The sequence below is a fragment of the Lissotriton helveticus genome, chromosome 10 (genome assembly GCF_964261635.1).
Source record: "Lissotriton helveticus chromosome 10, aLisHel1.1, whole genome shotgun sequence".
In the NCBI taxonomy this organism is placed as follows: Eukaryota; Metazoa; Chordata; class Amphibia; order Caudata; family Salamandridae; genus Lissotriton; species Lissotriton helveticus.
The window spans coordinates 861,994,464-862,012,050 of record NC_136071.1 but is presented as its reverse complement, the minus strand read 5'-3'; the positions used below and the strand labels follow the sequence as shown (position 1 = coordinate 862,012,050).

The following is a 17,587-nucleotide window of genomic DNA, read 5'->3' as shown; positions in this document are numbered from 1 at the left end:
ATTTTCACCATACGAGCTGCCTCTTTCACGGAGGATTCATTTTCGAGTGCTTTCGGGTAAGATTTTTTGTCGGGTACAAAGATGGGCATATCATGTGCGTTTATTACTGACCATCTCTGGTATTGTGTTACGGTGTCTTCTCTAGCAGTTTTCCTCTTTTTTTTTGTTAGTTAGATACAGGCAAGTTTTCACTTTGGGACAGGTATGAATGAATGAAAACAATCTTGTACCGCGCAAACTTAGCCCGGTGGGCATCAAGGCGCCTAACAGAAAGAGTGGAGTAGGAGCCGGGAACCAGGTTACAGATATGCCTCGGCAAATAGCCATGTCTTTAATGCCTTCCTGAACAGCGAGATGGACGGTTGAGTTTTTAATTCAGAGGGGAGGGTGTTCCACAGTTTAGGGGCCAAGGAGGAGAAGGTCCTTCCTCCCCATTTGGCTCTGCGAAATCGAGGCACCGATAGGAGGTTCTTGCTGGAGGAGCGAAGGCTCCTGCAAGGGACATAGGGAGCCAGCAGAGCCTTCACGCCCCCAGCGCATTCGCCAGACCGGGCCCCATAGACCAGGCACATGATCTTAAAAGAGATCCTGGACTGGATCGGGAGCCAATGCAGGCTCTTTCTAGCAGTTGTAGCGGACGAAGGCCTAGGGGCATCGAGCACAAATTTGGCCGCCGCGTTCTGGACAGACTGCAGGCGTTGTATAAGGACTTTATTTACGCCGGAGTATAGCGCGTTACAATAGTCCAGCCGCGACGCGACTAAGGCAACCACGATCTGTTTGCGGGCTTGCAGGGAAAGGTAGTGGGTAATTTTCCTGAGAGTCCTAATAACACCCCAGCAAGTGGTGACAGTCCTGTTCACCTGCTGTGTCATAGAAAGTGAGGGGTCGATCATCACGCCCAAGTTACGTGATGAGTTCGTGGGTGATGGGCAGATTCCAAGGGATGATGGCCACCAGTCATTTGACCAAATGTCCTGATTTTCACCGAAAATCAGGACCTTGGTTTTCTCTCTGTTCAGCTTCAGTGAATTTAAGATCATCCACTGCGAGACTGCCTCCATGCAGTTCCGGAAGCTGACAGCGGAGGTACTAGCCGAGTGGGAGAGGGACACCATAATCTGGGTGTCATCGGCGTACGATACCACCTCCATCCCAAAGGATCTTACTAACCTGGCAAGTGGGGCCACATAGATGTTAAATAGCGTGGGGCTCAGGGCTGACCCCTGTGGGACCCCACATTGCACAGGTATGGGCGGGGATAGAAACTCTCCCAATTTGACCTTCTGTTCCCTCTGGTCAAGAAAGGAGGCCAGGAGGCTCAGTGCCGGGCCTTCTACCCCTATCCCCCTGACGCGGGATGATAAAATGGAAGGGACAGGGTATCAAAGGCTGCTGTCAGGTCGAGCAGGACCAGAAGGGTGGTATGGCCCTTGTCCACCTTCGTGCGGATGTTATTGAGCACTACAGTGAGCGCTGACTCCGTACTGTGAAACCTCCGGAAACCATGTTGTGACTGGTCCAGGAGGCCAGAGGTTTCCAAGAAAGCCGTCAAATGCAGATTGAGGTGTGTCTCAAGCATCTTTGCTGGGGCGGGAAGCAGGGATATAGGCCGGAAGTTCTTTAATGTCTCTGGGTCTAAAGTCGTTTTTTTTAGCAGAGGCTTAACCACTGCACTCTTCCAGGAAGATGGAAAGATGCCCTCCGTCATGGCACGATTCATCACGTCGAGGAGGAGGGGCAGTAAGACTTCCCTACAGTCTTTAAGGATTTTGAGGGGACATGGATCCAATGGGGATCCAGATTTAGTCTTACTTAAAAGCAGGTCTAATTGCTGGAGGGTAAGGAGAGGGAAATTGGACAGGCTCGCAGGGGGGTCCGTTGTCCGAGATTCTATGGATAGTGGGGCCAAGGGGAGAGGAGAACCCAACAGGTCCCTTTGCGATTCGAGGGCGGCATGGATGTCAGCTATTTTAGAGTGAAAGAATAAGGAGATCTTGTCACACAGCTCTTGGGAACCAACAATGGGGTCGGAAATTTGCATGGTGCACAGGGAATCTACAATTTTAAACCGTTCCCTCAGGGAAGTAAGGGAAGCGGTTAGGTTGGAAAAGTAGGCCTGCTTTTCCTTAATTACCTCTGCTTTGTACTCTCTAAGAAGATGTTTATGCTTTTCCCTCTCCCGGCTATCCCAACTCACTCGCCAGAGCCTCTCCTGTTTCCTACAGCCCTGTCTTAGGAGTCTGAGGGTTTCTGAAAACCAGGGGGCCGAGGGTCTCTTCCTACCAGAATAGTGGTATGAGGCGGGGGCTAGGAGATCCACTGCGGTAGCAATAGAGTTGGAGAATTCAAACGCAGCCATATTGACATCCTTCAGTGAGGCTGGCATAGCGTTCGAGATAAGGGGGGCTAGGGTATCATTGGAGATTTTCCTATAGTTCCGCTTAGGTTCCAGTTTCCTGGGAACACTCAACCTAGTGGTGGGAGGGGGTGATTTAAAAATTCCAAGGGGACAGCTAGGTGGTCAGACCATACCAGGGGGATGGGAAAACCTGTCGTTAGTCTATGGTCATTTGTAAATACCCCGTCTAGAGTGTGTCCAGCCCGATGGGTAGGGCTGTTGACCAATTGCCGAAGACCGCATGCGGCCAGGGAGTCCAAAAGGGAGAGGGATTCACTGGAGCCTGGGTCTTCAAGATGGAAATTCAGGTCTCCCTGAATAAGTCAGATGGGGGTAGCCAAAATAGGGTTCTAGGATGTTCAGTAGATTCTGACTGAACTCAGACCTGGGTCCCGGGGGTCTATACATTAATATACCAGCAAATGAGACAGAGAAGGGGGAAGTTATGAAAAGTATAGGGCCTGGAAAGGGTCCGAGGGAGAGGAAAGGGTGTTGATGCGACATGTGGAGGATACTTTGTACAGGATCCCCAGCCCTCCTCCCCTACGTCCCACTCGGTCCATCCTGGCTAGCGCATATCCATCAGGGATAGCGTTCACCAGTTCAGGACCAGAGGAGTCCGAGGCCCATGTTTCTGTGATGAAGACCCAAGAGGGCTTCCTGACAAACAAAATCATTAAAGGCGATGTTATTCTTTACCAGCGACCTAGCGTTGATAAGGAAACCACTCTCCGTAATGGCCGTAGGTGTAGGAGACCATTTGACAGAGGGCCGCATACTCGGGTTATCAGCTGTTGTGGAAACATTTTTTCTATAATAGCAGCAGCAGCCGGGAGACCCCAGGAAAGCTTCAGGAGGGAGAGTGTGGTGACAGAACAAACAGGGGGTTTAAGGGAAGCAAGGTCATGATGGGAGTAGATATAGCTTACTCGATGGGCACCGAAAGCTCTATCTTCCCCCTCGCCTGCCATGTCCCCTTAGCGCGGACGGGCGCAGATGGGCTGGACTTTGGCGCGACTTTGGCGTGCGTCCGCTGGTCGCGGAGAAAGACATCTGGATTAAGTAGCGGTGCAGCTACAGAGCAGGGCCCACGTGATCCTGTGCATCCAATCAGGCAGGGGTGCTCAATATTTGCCTGAGCCCTCCACAACAAGCGGGATATCCCATGGTGGACCGGGGCGCTGGCCGGGGGGACGTGGATGCGGTAAGAAGCGCAATATTACACAGTGAAAATATTGCATTCAATGTTTTAAAAAAATTAAAGTGTATCAGTGCGACATAGCATTCATGCAGCACAAAGTTATACAATTTCAGTTTCAGAGATTAAAAGCGTTTAGATCACATTAAAAGCACAGCACAGAACGGGGCATCTATCTCATGCACCAGGCATGTCGCACCCGGTATGTGTTTGTAACCTATGTTATTCGTCTATTACTTCACCATTAGACTCTCGTTCAGTCTTTTTTTACGGTTCTTTCTGTTTTTAGAAGTTGGTTTCAGATTTTGCCAACCAGCATTTTTCACCAAAGGTTTTAATCACTGCAATGTCAGCAGCGAGTGGACACTGATAAGGTAGCGTCACATTGTTATTGAGTTCATAAAATTTGGATCGAATTCGCAGCATGAGCATTAAATGTGTGCTGGGAAATGGTTTGGTCACCTCATATACCTTTGCAGGAGAATTCTCAAAACTCATTTTCATAAGATTTGCGCTTCTATTTGGAATATCATTCTTGACCTCTTCGGAGGCGGTTTGCAGGTAGATCTCTAATAGTAACTTCTTTAGTGCACTGTCACCTTCACTGAACTTTTTTTCCCTTTTTCATTTCTTCACTGTATTGACTCAGCGAACTTTGTTGCACATTAGGAGATTAAGAGCATCATGACATTCACCACCTGGAAGAACTATAAAGTTATTTTGATGATTCATGTGATGGTTGGTGGCCTTCTGCAGTTTTTATACACATTAGGAATTGTCCCCCACAGTAGGAGGTCATGTATAGAACATAATATTTTCCGATGTTACATTTCTATATGTTTTACATCCCTGTCGAAGGGCTACTGTTTCAGCCCAAAATGCATTGGGATGAATTGCATTGCTAGTCTCAAAGTAATGTTAAGACTAGCCTTCATGTGGAAGACTTATTGACAAGAATCAAGTCTTTGAAATTAAATCAACTTGATCAAGATTTCGTCTTCAACTGTTATAATGTGTAACACTTTTGTGAGTTGAATACTAGTGTTTATATTTATATAATTTTTGTTCACCTTGTTAGAGTGTTCATGTGAGTCATAATTAGAGTTTATTGCCATTGTGGGAAATAGTAGTGCACACTGTGTCCAGAGAATTCGTTCTAGGTACTCTCCTTAGTCTCATTCGGGGGGGAGGTAGAGCCCCCTCAGAGTGCATATAAAGTTTTGTAAATTAGTTTAATAGTTCTTAATTCACATCATCATTTTGAGTTACACTGGAGTGCAACAAAACTTGCTTCATTTTTGTTTCATAGGTTAGCAGAAAGGGCCGTAGGATTTCCAAATGTGAAGGGCACTCCTTAGAACTCCCACCTTTGGGTGGTACTGCTAATATAATTATTCAAAAGGTGAAAAATCTGTGGTTAGAAGTATACTTCAGAACAACATACCTTTGATAATGCTATTTCTTATTGGATACTCTAATTAGAGATTCCTCACCACCGGCCTTCCTTCCTGTTTTGTGGTGCATGCTAATCGGTTTTATAAGGCTCCTCTAGGAAATTCTCATTTTATGCGTTGTCACACCTGATTTTTCGCCTCTTGCTGATCCTTATATTTTTCATGTCTTTAGAACTCTGTGCATTTTACCCCTGATAGTCAGTGGTATGCATGTGCTGTCCATCTTTACATGGTTGAATTGTCATAATCTGAATTTGTATATTTAATGTAGCTATAAGTCCCGTAGTATTCGGTATAAAATGTATCCAGGGCCTGGATGTTAAATGCCACTAGTGGACTGCAAAACCTATTCCCTCTACAAAATAGTTGCAGGTCAAATATGGCTTTAGACCTGCCATTGTTCAAACATGGATTTAGGCCTGACTGTAGCAGTGTAAAAACTGCAATTCAGTCTGTCAAAATAAACCATTTTGACCGGTCAAAGCCTTCCTTTTAAATACAAATATTAAGAAGTCACCCTTATAGAGGCCCTGTAGCCAACAAGGGCAGGGCGCATGATATTTAAAAGTATGACATTTAAAAATGTAAAGTTAACATGCTCATACAGTGACTAGCGCCCAAAACCTCTTTTCACTGTGAGATGCCTAGCTCTCCTATGTAGAGAACCCGAGTGCAGATTAACATGCTAATACTGTATCTGAATTGGACCAGCTAGAAAAATAATTAAGCACCTATTTTTATTAGTCATTAAAATCCAATTCAATGTTGAAATCGGATTCTTAAAAATACTAAGGAAAGTAAGTCTTAGAAAGGTATCCATTACCTACCTGAAGTAATTTGAGGCTAATTTTCATTGGCTCTTCAGCTTCTCCTAGCTAGTAATTAGCCTTAAATGTGTGAAATGCCTCCCAGGAACAAACAATAGGCTAACCTGAAGAGGTCGAGATGTCTTCGCTGAACTCTGCAGAATATGCAGGGTGGGGTCTCTCTGGACATCCTTTTTGCCACCTCATTGTCCAATCCCGCTTGAAAGGTCTGCTGGGTTTACATTAAAAACCTGGGCACACTTGAAAGAGAAGAGGATGCCAAGGCAATTCTTGTGGAACCACTGTTTGATTGAAGGATTTTGCTTTTGTCCTACAAGATGTCCGTCTTTGGGTTTGCTCAGAGCCCTTGGGACACACTTGAAAGAGGGGAGAGCAGTATGCCAAGAAATTGCTTGTGGCTCCTCAGCTGTCAAGCAGCCCTGTTGATTGCATATAAGAGAGAGGGGTCTTTGGGCCCTTCCCTTTCAACCATTGGCTTTCTTTGAGAAGCCTTTTCAGCCAGTGTTTTGAGACTTTGTCAATCACATCTTGGCTCTGCCCAGTGGAGTATTCATCTCCCACTTAATGTTATTGGTGGTTTGGAAAAAAAATTGCAAAAAACACAGTTGATGGACAGAATGTAGAACAATGTCATACATTCACCCCAGTACAATGATCTGGGCCTAAATCCATCGTTTTTTTGCACTCCACACCACCCTGGGTTAGACACTGGCTATATGCAAATCAGCTCTGACCCTGTGCCTCATGGGAACAGTCCAGTCCGAACTACCAAGCCATGTCTTTCCCAGACCGGAATCAGCCTGGATAGCTTGACTCCAGTGGTGTGGAGAGCCTGGGACTCACGTCTGAGCATACCCAGCACACTCGGGGTGAAAATTGCAAAAAACACAGTTGATGGACAGGCTCTCCACACCACTGGAGTCAAGCTATCCAGGCTGATGAAGGCTGATAGCCAGAAACCGGTCCTTGGATGCTTGATTCCGGTCTGGGAAAGACATGGCTTGGTAGTTCTGTACTGGGGTGAATGTATGACATTGTTCTACATTCTGTCCATCAACTGTGTTTTTTGCAATTGGTGGTTTGGAAGCGTACTTTTGCCTCTACTCAAGTGCTTGCATTGAACTAAATGAGGGGCTGCTTTACACTATGACTGTCTGTACGCGCCTGCTGACCCCTTCCGTGTGTCTCACTAATTTGCTAATGCTGCTGTATTGGCACAATAAACCCATACCTATTGGTTATGCTATTGCTTGTTAAACGGATAGACCTCTTTCTTCTACGTCATGCAAAAGAGTTATTACCCACAAGCCCAAAAGAATAATTGAAAACCAGTGTGGTGTGTGCTCGCTGCCTGTTTGTCATTATGGTTCACGCATCAAAGGCAGACTTGATTAATTTAATTGTCATGATTATGGAATAGCAACATATGGAATGTTTTAATGACCAAGGGTATTAAATACTGGTGCTAAAGTGGTCTCATTTGCTTCTGCTGGCAGTGATTGTTAACTCTGACCAAAACGTACGACATTCATCTTTAATACATTTTATTGGCGTATGTTAATACATTCTACTCCAAGCCACCAATTGACAGTTGCGTACTCATTCTAATTTGGTTTCTAATTGCAAAAATACATAAACTATGTTTTCCTACAGCATATATATTTTTTTATTTATTTGTTTTGGCTCTTACCATAGTGTGTACTGGGTGCATATTTTAATAATTTAATTCCGTTTTAATCGCCCAATTCTAATGAGTCTTGAGTATCCCTAACTGCGAACAGTCAGCTCATTAAAGTCCCAGTACACTACATGTTCACAGTTGTTATTCATTAATTTTTTTTATAGCGGTATAATTTTTTTAGATTTCAAAGCGGCTCCGCAGAGCAAACAATGGAGCTTTGAAGAAAGAATATTTTTTTTCTTTGATATCGAATAAAAAGTTATTCTTTTGTCACGCTCTACTATTTGTTCTTCTGGGCATGTCAATACACATTTTAGTTAGTTTGATGGGACTGCGTTATTCGTAACTTAGTGTTTCACATGTCTTGATGTTGTTCAGCACTGAGGGCTGTGCTACTTACTTACCCTGCAGGGCAGAGTGGCATGGACTACCTAACCCCCTCCCCAGCCCCACTATAATGCGGCTTCTGCTGATGAACTCCCCTGTAGGAGGACTCGTAGCACTGGAAAATAATTCATACCCGCCCCATAGTGTACAGAGTGAATGCAGCGACCATGTCCGACTGTCTCAGTGAACCGTAGGTGGGTCGATTGTTGGTATATCTGTTTACAAGAAAGCTGTTTTTGTTCCCCGAGGGCTGTTTGCTGTGTGGGTAGCAGATGGGAGGGTGGAATGCAGTCCACCTCCTTTCTCATCTGCATCGGGCCACTCATGTTTATAATGGTCCACCCAGGACACTCTCTTCTATGGGAACACTAGCTAGGGCCTAGTGAGGATCCATATTTACACGCAGCACACCTCCTTATTAATCAGAGGCCCTTACCTTCAGAATATAGTGCAATAGTATCTACACATTCTGCCTTACATTAAAGAGAAATAGTCTTTCTTTCAGGAATCCAGGTACATCTAAGACTGGAAAATTGCACTTCCTGGACTACAGAGAAAATATGGAGACAACGTTCACAAGGAAAACAGAATGTTCTATGCATAGGCGCTGGAAAGAGGTGTGCTGCTCACCACCCACACCCCCAGAAACAGTCATACTGGACTTCACAAGAATGAGCAATAAAGATGCCTTTAAAATTTGTGTTTATCTTGTCACATTTGCTGCTTTTTCAAAGACAAAGGTCAAATGTCAGACTGTGTCTTCTGACAAATTATTTCGTATTGAGGAACTAGAGTATTTTATTTGTCTGACTGTGAAGTGAGAGGATTTTGTAAAAGTGATCTAGGTGACCGTGACAGGGATTGAAAGGCTTTAGGATGTCAGGTTTTTTAACACACATTTAAATATCAGTAAATGTACTATTCACATTTTACATTATATCATCGATTAGGGCAGTACACATGAAGCCCTTTTTGGTTATTCTGAAGTGTGATGAAAACAAAGATTTTAGTAGGATCAAAACAAATCAAAGCATTTGACTTAGTAAAGTGCAAATGATAAATATTCACTGAAACCCTGATTTCCACCATAATCGTTTTTGCGCTATATCATTTTACCAGTTATTTACCAGTAAAAATGCAAATGGAGTGGCCATTTCAACGGGGAGTAAACTGTCTCTAATGGCAGTCCGCTACCGCAGCATTGTTCCAAAAGTCACGACCTGCTGCATACCATACCATTACCAATCTCCTGCTGAATGGGCTTAGCACATTAGCTACGCTTAAGTTTTTTGTATGAAGGTTGGATTTTTCACAGTCCCTGTGACTTCGTGATATAACATTGACAGTACGTTTCAGCACAAGTCGTGCTATGTTGCATTTTTGTATTTTTCTATAGCTGGCTTGGTACGCTGTGCATACTGTAACAGTAGCTGGGAGTGCCGTGGGCCTGTAACTTAAGTGTTGATGTACAGTTATATTTCTGGGTAGGACCTCCTTCACACTTACCTGAGCAGTTCCACTGAACAGTATGGCCTGACTCTTGCTGCTACAAGACTTAGTTGTGACAGGCTGTGAAACTGGCTGTGAAAAGAGAACTATGGGCTTGATGTGCTATTCCTGTTTGCAAACAAGAGATGTGCAATTTGCACACCAACTGGTTTGCGAAAGGGAATGCAATTTGCAGTGCAACTTCTACCTTAATAGGTTGCATTGCTAATGGGTAAATTCGAATGTGAACACAAAACTACATGCCTAATGAATTTTAATTGGACAGGTCATTTTACCACCTACAAATGCAGGAATTAGAAGCCTGCAAGAATCAAGAGACCTCTGTCCCTGCATTTGTATTACCCAACGGAATACGCGTAATTTTTTTTTAAAGCAGCTCATGTCTTATTTAATGAACTGGTGCGGCTTTTAGAAAAAAAAAATGGAAACTCTCCAGTGGAAACATTAACTGGGCCTAGTGTGGGTTCAGTTGTTCCCTTGCTCCACTTCCTGCTCCCCACGACTCTCAAAATGAAATCCATCTCAAGGGAACATCTTCCTCTTTGCAAATTGGCTACTACCCCAACTCGGTGGGTCAGTAATTCATAAGTAGTTTACAACTGCAATTGTGATCATAAACAATTGCTACATTGTTCTCCGAATCATAAATAGGAGGCGGTTGTCCCTTTCATGCCCCCTCCTCTTCTCGGTAGGGAAAGGATCCTCAAACCTTGTATGCTCTCTCATATCCAGGGTTTACGGTCACAATAGGGGATTGTACACCAGGTTCATATTACTTTGCAAAAACCTTTACGATGGTTGCCGCTCATAGTGAGTTTTTATGGTCTGTAAGCCCATCAGGCACTGTCTTTTCGACACACATGTACTGAGATTGAAAGGCAGGGGTAATGGGTTAACTACATGTTTTACTCTTCCCCATTCATTTCTGTTTCATGCCCACACCCAACAATCTTGGGGGCTGAAAGACCGGGCCTGGCTAAGACCTATATATATATATATATATATATATATATATATATATATATATATATATATATATATATATATATATATATATATATATATACATATATACATATATATACATATATATACATATATATACATATATATACATATATATATATATATATATATATATATATATATAATTTTTTTTTTTTTTATTTTTTTTTTTTTTTTTTTACAGATCATAGCTTTTGCTGTCACTTTACATCCCCTGTCCTAACTCTCGTTTGCCAGTATAAGTTGTCCTTGGAGATTACCGCTTTCAACATAGATCTTTGTCCATGCCTCGCTTAGTTGAACATTTTTGAAATGTATTAACAATATTAGGATACTCCGCTTACCATGCAAGGCCTACTTATCACTCAATGGAATTGCCAAATTGGACATCATAATAGCAGGTCACCCTTTTTTTGAATTCCTCTGATTTGTTTTGTTTTTTGTTTTTTAGACATTTCAACTGTCTTTCTGGGCAGCATGAAAGTCTCAAGCCGAAACTAAAAAAGATTGAACAAATAAGGATGTCCTTTTGTGGTACTGTTCCATTTGATGATGAATATCTGAGGGCTGCACTCAATTGTTCCCACATAGTATCAGACCTTTAGCGACTTCTGAATGTGGAACTTGTGGAAGACGTCTGGAAATTGCTGTCCATTTGTTTAGATGCACCCATTCACGACTATTCACCCTATTTTGGGTTTCTGATTGGGGGCGGTGGAGGAGTCTACTCACTTTGTCATTTTCTAGAGGCTTTTGCATTTCTTGCATGTGCAATGACTAAGAAGCATTGTATTTGGCACATGGTGTTGACGTTGTGGCACAACCCAAAACTCATCTACTTGCCGCATAGAGTGACTGTACTGGTTTGGTGAGTCAGTTGATCATTGACTTTCTTCTCCACCTTCTATTCTGTCCAACACCCCCAATGAGCCTTGCAGCATTTCAGAAAAATTACTAATAAAAAGGGCACCTTTCACCCTCGATGCCTGGAATCTGCCACCAGGTAGTAGTTTCTACAAGCTGCCCTTAAAACTATCACAGCCTCCCTAGGTCAGATCTCAAAGCTGCCAAGGCAGCTCGAGGAGGCTTGTGTCAAACTTCTGACTGCTATGAAGAAAACAACCAAAGTCAGCTGAATGGGCAGCACACCACTCCTTCTATAGCTACTACCTGCTCACCTTGACCCAGCTGCTGCCCGATCAGATTAGGAGGAAGACCATTTCTGCCTATGCCTTAAAACCACCACCTTAAAACACCACCAGGGGCTGTATTACATAAGGTGCCCCGGGGGTGCAACGAGTGTTTGCTTCCGCTTTGCACGCCCCCGGGGCACTTTGGTATTATAGAAGGGGTCGCAGATGCTTTTGCGTCCCCTTCTATAATACCGATAGCGCTGGCGCACTTAAAGCAGCAGCGCTATCAACAGAGGGTATTCTCTCCTTTGCATAGGGGCGTGCCCTATGCAAACGAGAGAATACCTTTGACTCTGCGCTCGCGCCATATTACAGATGCAGGTGCAGAGTCAAAGAAGCCCTCAGGAGGTGCACTGACAGTGCACCATTTAAAAGGTGACGCACTGTGAGTGCCCCCTGACAGCAGCCACCTGCAGGGGTAAAAGGGGTCCCATGGACCCCCTCAGACATGCCCTTGCAGCTAGGTGCAATCACTGACTAACCCGCCTATAAGGGGATCTATAATCCCCATTGAAAGTGCAGGCGGGCGCCGCCTGCACTGTGAAAACACGGAGCGGCTGCTCCATGTTTTCACATGAATACGCTGCCCCCAGTGCAGGGCGAGTTCGCTGCTGCCCTGGGGGCAGCACATACACCATAATGGGGCACAAACAATGCCAATACATAATACGGACCCTCAATGACTTTGAGGTACCCCTTCCCTCCATTGCATCACTCAATAGCTTGCTTGTTATTCTACAGTAAAAGCCCTCTTCACTCCATAAGAAAACATCACACATACAGTACCTACCCTTAACTTTACATGGAATTAGAATATACAAAGTGCTCATTCATGCTCCTCAAACACAATTGTTTATTGTACTTGATAAGTAAATGGAAAATATAATTTTACAGTTGCACATGTTGTCTGGTTATTGCATAACAGAAGTTTGCTCCATGGCCTTCTAGGTGCAGTGGGGTTAGGTTCAAAATGGAAGTTAACCATGAGCAAAGGAACGTTGTTTGGCATTAAATGTTGGCCCTGATATGATTAAAGTATCTTAATTGTGTGATAAGATGCCTTTCTGTACTTGCATCCAATATAACATTGTTTCATGTAGTCCTCTTTATGCAATTCAATCTGTAATTGGTTACAGCTTTATCTAAGGGAGTGTTTCTGTGTACTTTGCATGGAAAAACGCAGTCGACCTGCCAAGAATATCAATTGAGCTCCCCAATAGAGGTGGCCTTTAAACTTTATTTTACTGGTTATGTGAATGGTGTCCGCTCTCTTTTTTCTAATCTGATTCATCTCAAAAACATCTAAATTCAAAAGCATAATATGATATGTCAGCTGCATGTTAATTTTGATTCTTTGTGAGCTCATTCATTTTTTCTTTTTACACCCTCCTTAAATTTAAAACCACTGAAATTGGCCAGTTATGGTTATCACCAGTATTGAAACCATTGAACATCAAACTCGAACGGAAAGAACACTTAATGAGGGTCGGGTGTGGGGCGGGGACGGTGTATGTGTGGGGGGTGGAAGCGGTGTGTGTCTGTGCCTGGTGCCGATAGCGATAACTTGACATTTTCACTGGTTTTTCGCCCTTAGTTTCTTGCCATAGCTCCCCTTAGCATAAGTATTTTTTCAGTGAAGTATATTGCTGTTTTTCGGTCTTGCAAAACTCTTATGAAATAATTTTTCATTTTGTCTCGGTTTGGTGATTTTTCTTTCAGGTACTAATGTACAGTGGACAACTTGATGTGATTGTGGCTGCTCCATTGACTGAGCGTTTTTTGCCAACCGTGCCTTGGTCCAAAGTGGAAGATTACAAGAATGCTGAGAGAAGGTATTGGAAGGTCCGCCCTTCTGACACCGAAGTGGCTGGTTATGTCCGGCAAGCTGGTGACTTTTATCAGGTAAGAGCCAAACATGAGCCACATGGTGGAAAATTGAGAGCGAGGTAATTTAAAAAAATAAAGTACACTTTATAGGTACAAAAATTCAACAAATGAACTGTTGTTTGGCCTTTGGCAGTTTGCTTTGGGAAGTAAAATCTGGGCAAGATCCAATAAACACTTTGAAATTAACACATTTGCACCTCTGGATTTCCTTTTGCGTTTTTTCCTTAGTAGCACTAGAACGCACACATTCAATGTCTTGATGTAACTAACAAGCCTTTGCAATGCTATTGGTCTCATCTTTGGGACCTTATATGTATTTAGCTATGCAGCACATTAGCCTGGGTGCTAAAACATCTACTGTTCTTTAACATGGAGGGAGAGTAAGCACCAAACTTCATGACATGCTAGGTATGGGAGCACTTGGTGAGAAATATTGCCTTTCAGCGGGAAATGGTATAGTGCCAAGCTATGTTTTTAATATAAAATCAGGGCCTTCGGTGGTCATGTCACTGAAAATACAAGATTTGAAAAAAATATTGTCTACGGGTCCTCGTGGAAGACCATTTCTATGGACTGGAATCTAGAGAATGCTAAAGTGATTCTGGTATTTTACTGACCTCTGCTAGTCCTTTTCTATCAAGAAAGTTAAATAGAGGCAGTTGCCAGAAAAAGAAAAAAGATAGTGTCTCAGCAGAAAGCAATTCTGGTATTTTACTGACCTCTGCTGGTCGTTTTCTATCATGAAAGTTAAATAGAGACAGTTGAACAGAAAAAAAGTCCCTAAGCGGAAGCAGACAAGTCCTAGGGGTGATCTCCAGAGCCCACAAAGTACATACACATATAAGTATATAATAAGTATATACTAAAGTATATACAAGAGGTCTCGAATGCTCGACCTAAAAAGTGACAGATGTATGCAGATTTATTCAGAGTATATGCATCTCTTCTCATCTGGATACCTTTCTGAACACATTTCTGCTGACAATTTAGGATCATCTGTGCTTTACATGGAGCTGATGGTTTGCACATTAGTAGTGAATTATGCTTGAAGTCCAAGAGCTGGTGAAACTTAAATATTTTGAATACCAAGTTGAGGGCAAGACTGATGAACTCTTACAGCAGTCCAGTGAAGTGAATACCCTGTCTACTAAATGTCTTTTTTAGTTCTTGGCTCTACGACACATTCTGTTATATCAGTCAAACAGGTACTTAAATGGACTGTCACTGAAATTGGTACACTTGCTAAAGAACATGATATAGGGTCGCCTTGAGGACGAATCTGAGAAGAGACAAAAGGAAGATGACACAACAGATTAGTGTCGCATGAAAGAACTGATGGCTATTTTAATTTCTGAGTGATGGAAATGACAAAATCATAGGTTTTTCCAAGGAAGAAACTTCTTTCTTGTAGAACCATGTCAGATTCCATTTTCTACTACCTTGAGTGATACTACAATTGCAGAATAAAGACTGGAGAGTACATTTCGTGGATGTCGAAAATGGTTCTCTTTGAAGCCTCCTAAAATCATTTACTGGTCAGTGGCATGTGAAGCTGTGCCTGTCCTAAGCATGGGAGGCTATCATTGTGCATTTGAGGCTGCACATGGTTTTATCAGGAGGTATGTAATTGTTAAAGAATAATTTCATTCTGAAAAAGAGGAGAAAATACTTTTATTTCACAACTTTAACCCAAACAGCTTGCCGAAGCTTTTCAGTACCATGATGGCATAAATAAATGTTTAAGTAAATCACACATAAATTTAGAACCTATTGGGAGTATCCTTCACGCAGGTATTCAAAGGATGAAATATACTCCACCACAAATGAGGGCATGGCAACTGGCATCTCTCATAGATCAAAGGTGCACGTAATGACCTTACTCCCAGAATTCAAAGTCTAGCATGCTTCTACCCCACAAATAGAAAATCAATTTCAGAGACCCATTGTCGTCCTCTCCTAATCTGTGCTCCTCACAAGGAATGGATGGTCACATGGAGAGTATCTGAGTATCTGCTTGTCAGTGGGCTGATCACATCTAGTGCCAGACTGCCCAGCCCTTGTGTCCCAAACATGTAATTTCTTTCTCTAGAATTGGGCCCTACTCCATCTGGGGCCGGCCGAATGGTTGATGCGTGCCATCTGCCACCCATGTGAGGCCTCATGGGATGGGCATTGGTAGGGATCCCCCAAGTGCAGTATCCATGAGCAAATGATCCTCTCTCTTCTGAGATCAGGCAGTACATACTCCTGGAAAACTCCACTCTAGATATATTTCCACTCTTCGTTCAAGCTCGCCAGTTGGAGGTCCTCATCAATCATTCTTGAGTATAACCAATAACCTCATCCTTCCCTCTTTAAGAAGATACAACATATGACTTCTTCCAGGGCTTCCACACTTTTGTCTTGCACCTGCTGCAAATAGTCAGCAGTCTGAACTCTCAATCACAAACTTGAAAAGAAGGTGGCCCCCATATAGCACCATTATTTCCTCTACTATATCTGATATTTTTTGCTAGCGATGTTAGCAAAATATTTATTTACTGTGAAAGAGTATGATATAACAGTGTATTAATCCGATGCTTCGTATTTGATGAATGTCGAAAATGACCTGTAGATTGTATTGCTTTGTATTTTGTTCCAAACTCTGTCTGCATTTCCAACTCTCTCAGAAAGCATAAAACAAATACCCTCCAGTGTATGACCGGGATGCTATTAGAGAGATGAGGTGCTTCTTGCAAATCCACGTCCAGTGTCGAAACATTGGCTTGCAAGATTACAAATGCTCACACTAACTTAAAAAGCACATTGAATAGTAAAATGCCTAATACCGAGAAAGGCTGTCTACAAACAGTGATGTGATGTGATGCACTTTCCAGATGTATCCATACTCTTGCAGAATGGGGATCGAGAGCTGATGTAGAAAATAACACTGCAGCTGTGTGATATTGGAATTATGTGAATTTTGTAATTACTGGTGTAGGGGAGCAAAGGGGGCTCTCTGACTGGCAGAATCAATAATAAACATATCAAAAGAAACTTAAACTCCGGTTACAACAGTGCAGCATCTATCATTTTTCGCTCCTTTTGTTTCCTGGTTCGTTGTTCCCTATTTAAATTAGCTGTTACAAGAAAAGGTAGTCTGTATATGTAGCTGTGTCTAAAGCAAGTGATTTTAGGTTTCAGTTGAGTAATATTATTAAAGCAGGAAGGGCATTATGAGGTGGGTGGGGTTGGACTATGGCTGTAGAGGTAAAATTGAAACCCTGCAACACCTCCCTTCCATTACCACCTAAATATTGTGACTTAGAGCTGCATCATTTTGTATCCAAACCACAATGGGGCATGGGTTATTGTGTTGCGGGACAGCTGCAGCTGGGTGTGGAACAAGGAGGGCAGAGGGTACCCAGTCTGTTTCTTTGGGTTACTATGGCAGCAGCATGTATGTGCTTCACGCGAGATGGACTACACAATGATTCAAGCATTCCGCCCATCACTTTTTGGCATATTTCACTATGACTCTCTTACTGCGATGTGGGTCCCTTTACTCACTGTGCTACTGAAACAAAGCTGCACACCTGACTGTAGGGCCTGAATCAGTGTGAAACCGGTCTTGGGTTGCTTGTGTCTGGTTCCGGGAGGACCTGTCCTGGCAGTTCAGGCCGGATTGTTCCTATTGGAGCAGGGTCAATATTGAGTTGCATAGGGACGGATCCAAACTGTGGTGGCCTGGTGTGTAAAATAACACTGGCTTGGGATGCATCTCAAGTAATCACCAGTGGCTGAGACTAATTCTAACATTCCACCCATCACTTTTTTGTGTACTTCACTATCATTACGCGGTATGGAGACAAGCCTACCTAATCTGTATGCTTTGGTATTTGGGAACCTGCATCTTCAGCTGTTCAGAGAGAGAGAGATGGGCATTGTCACTCTATGATTTTTTTCATCACTCAGAACAGTTCTATATTTTTGGTAGTCCTGTGATAAAGGGAGGACCAAGCAGAACAGCCTTGTTTTTACTGGCCCTCTACATGTCTCAAGCCTC

General features: G+C 43.1%; 1 protein-coding gene across 4 annotated transcripts in view; it reads left to right on the top strand.

Annotated features, from left to right (window-relative positions):
* The window catches only part of CPVL (carboxypeptidase vitellogenic like), a 799,647-nt gene that overhangs the window by 634,703 nt on the left and 147,357 nt on the right, over positions 1–17,587 (top strand). For all 4 annotated transcript variants that reach the window (XM_078663502.1, XM_078663501.1, XM_078663503.1 and 1 more), the window contains one exon: positions 13,375–13,557. In XM_078663502.1, the coding sequence (XP_078519628.1) occupies positions 13,375–13,557 (183 nt within the window). The remainder of the gene's footprint in view (positions 1–13,374; positions 13,558–17,587) is intronic.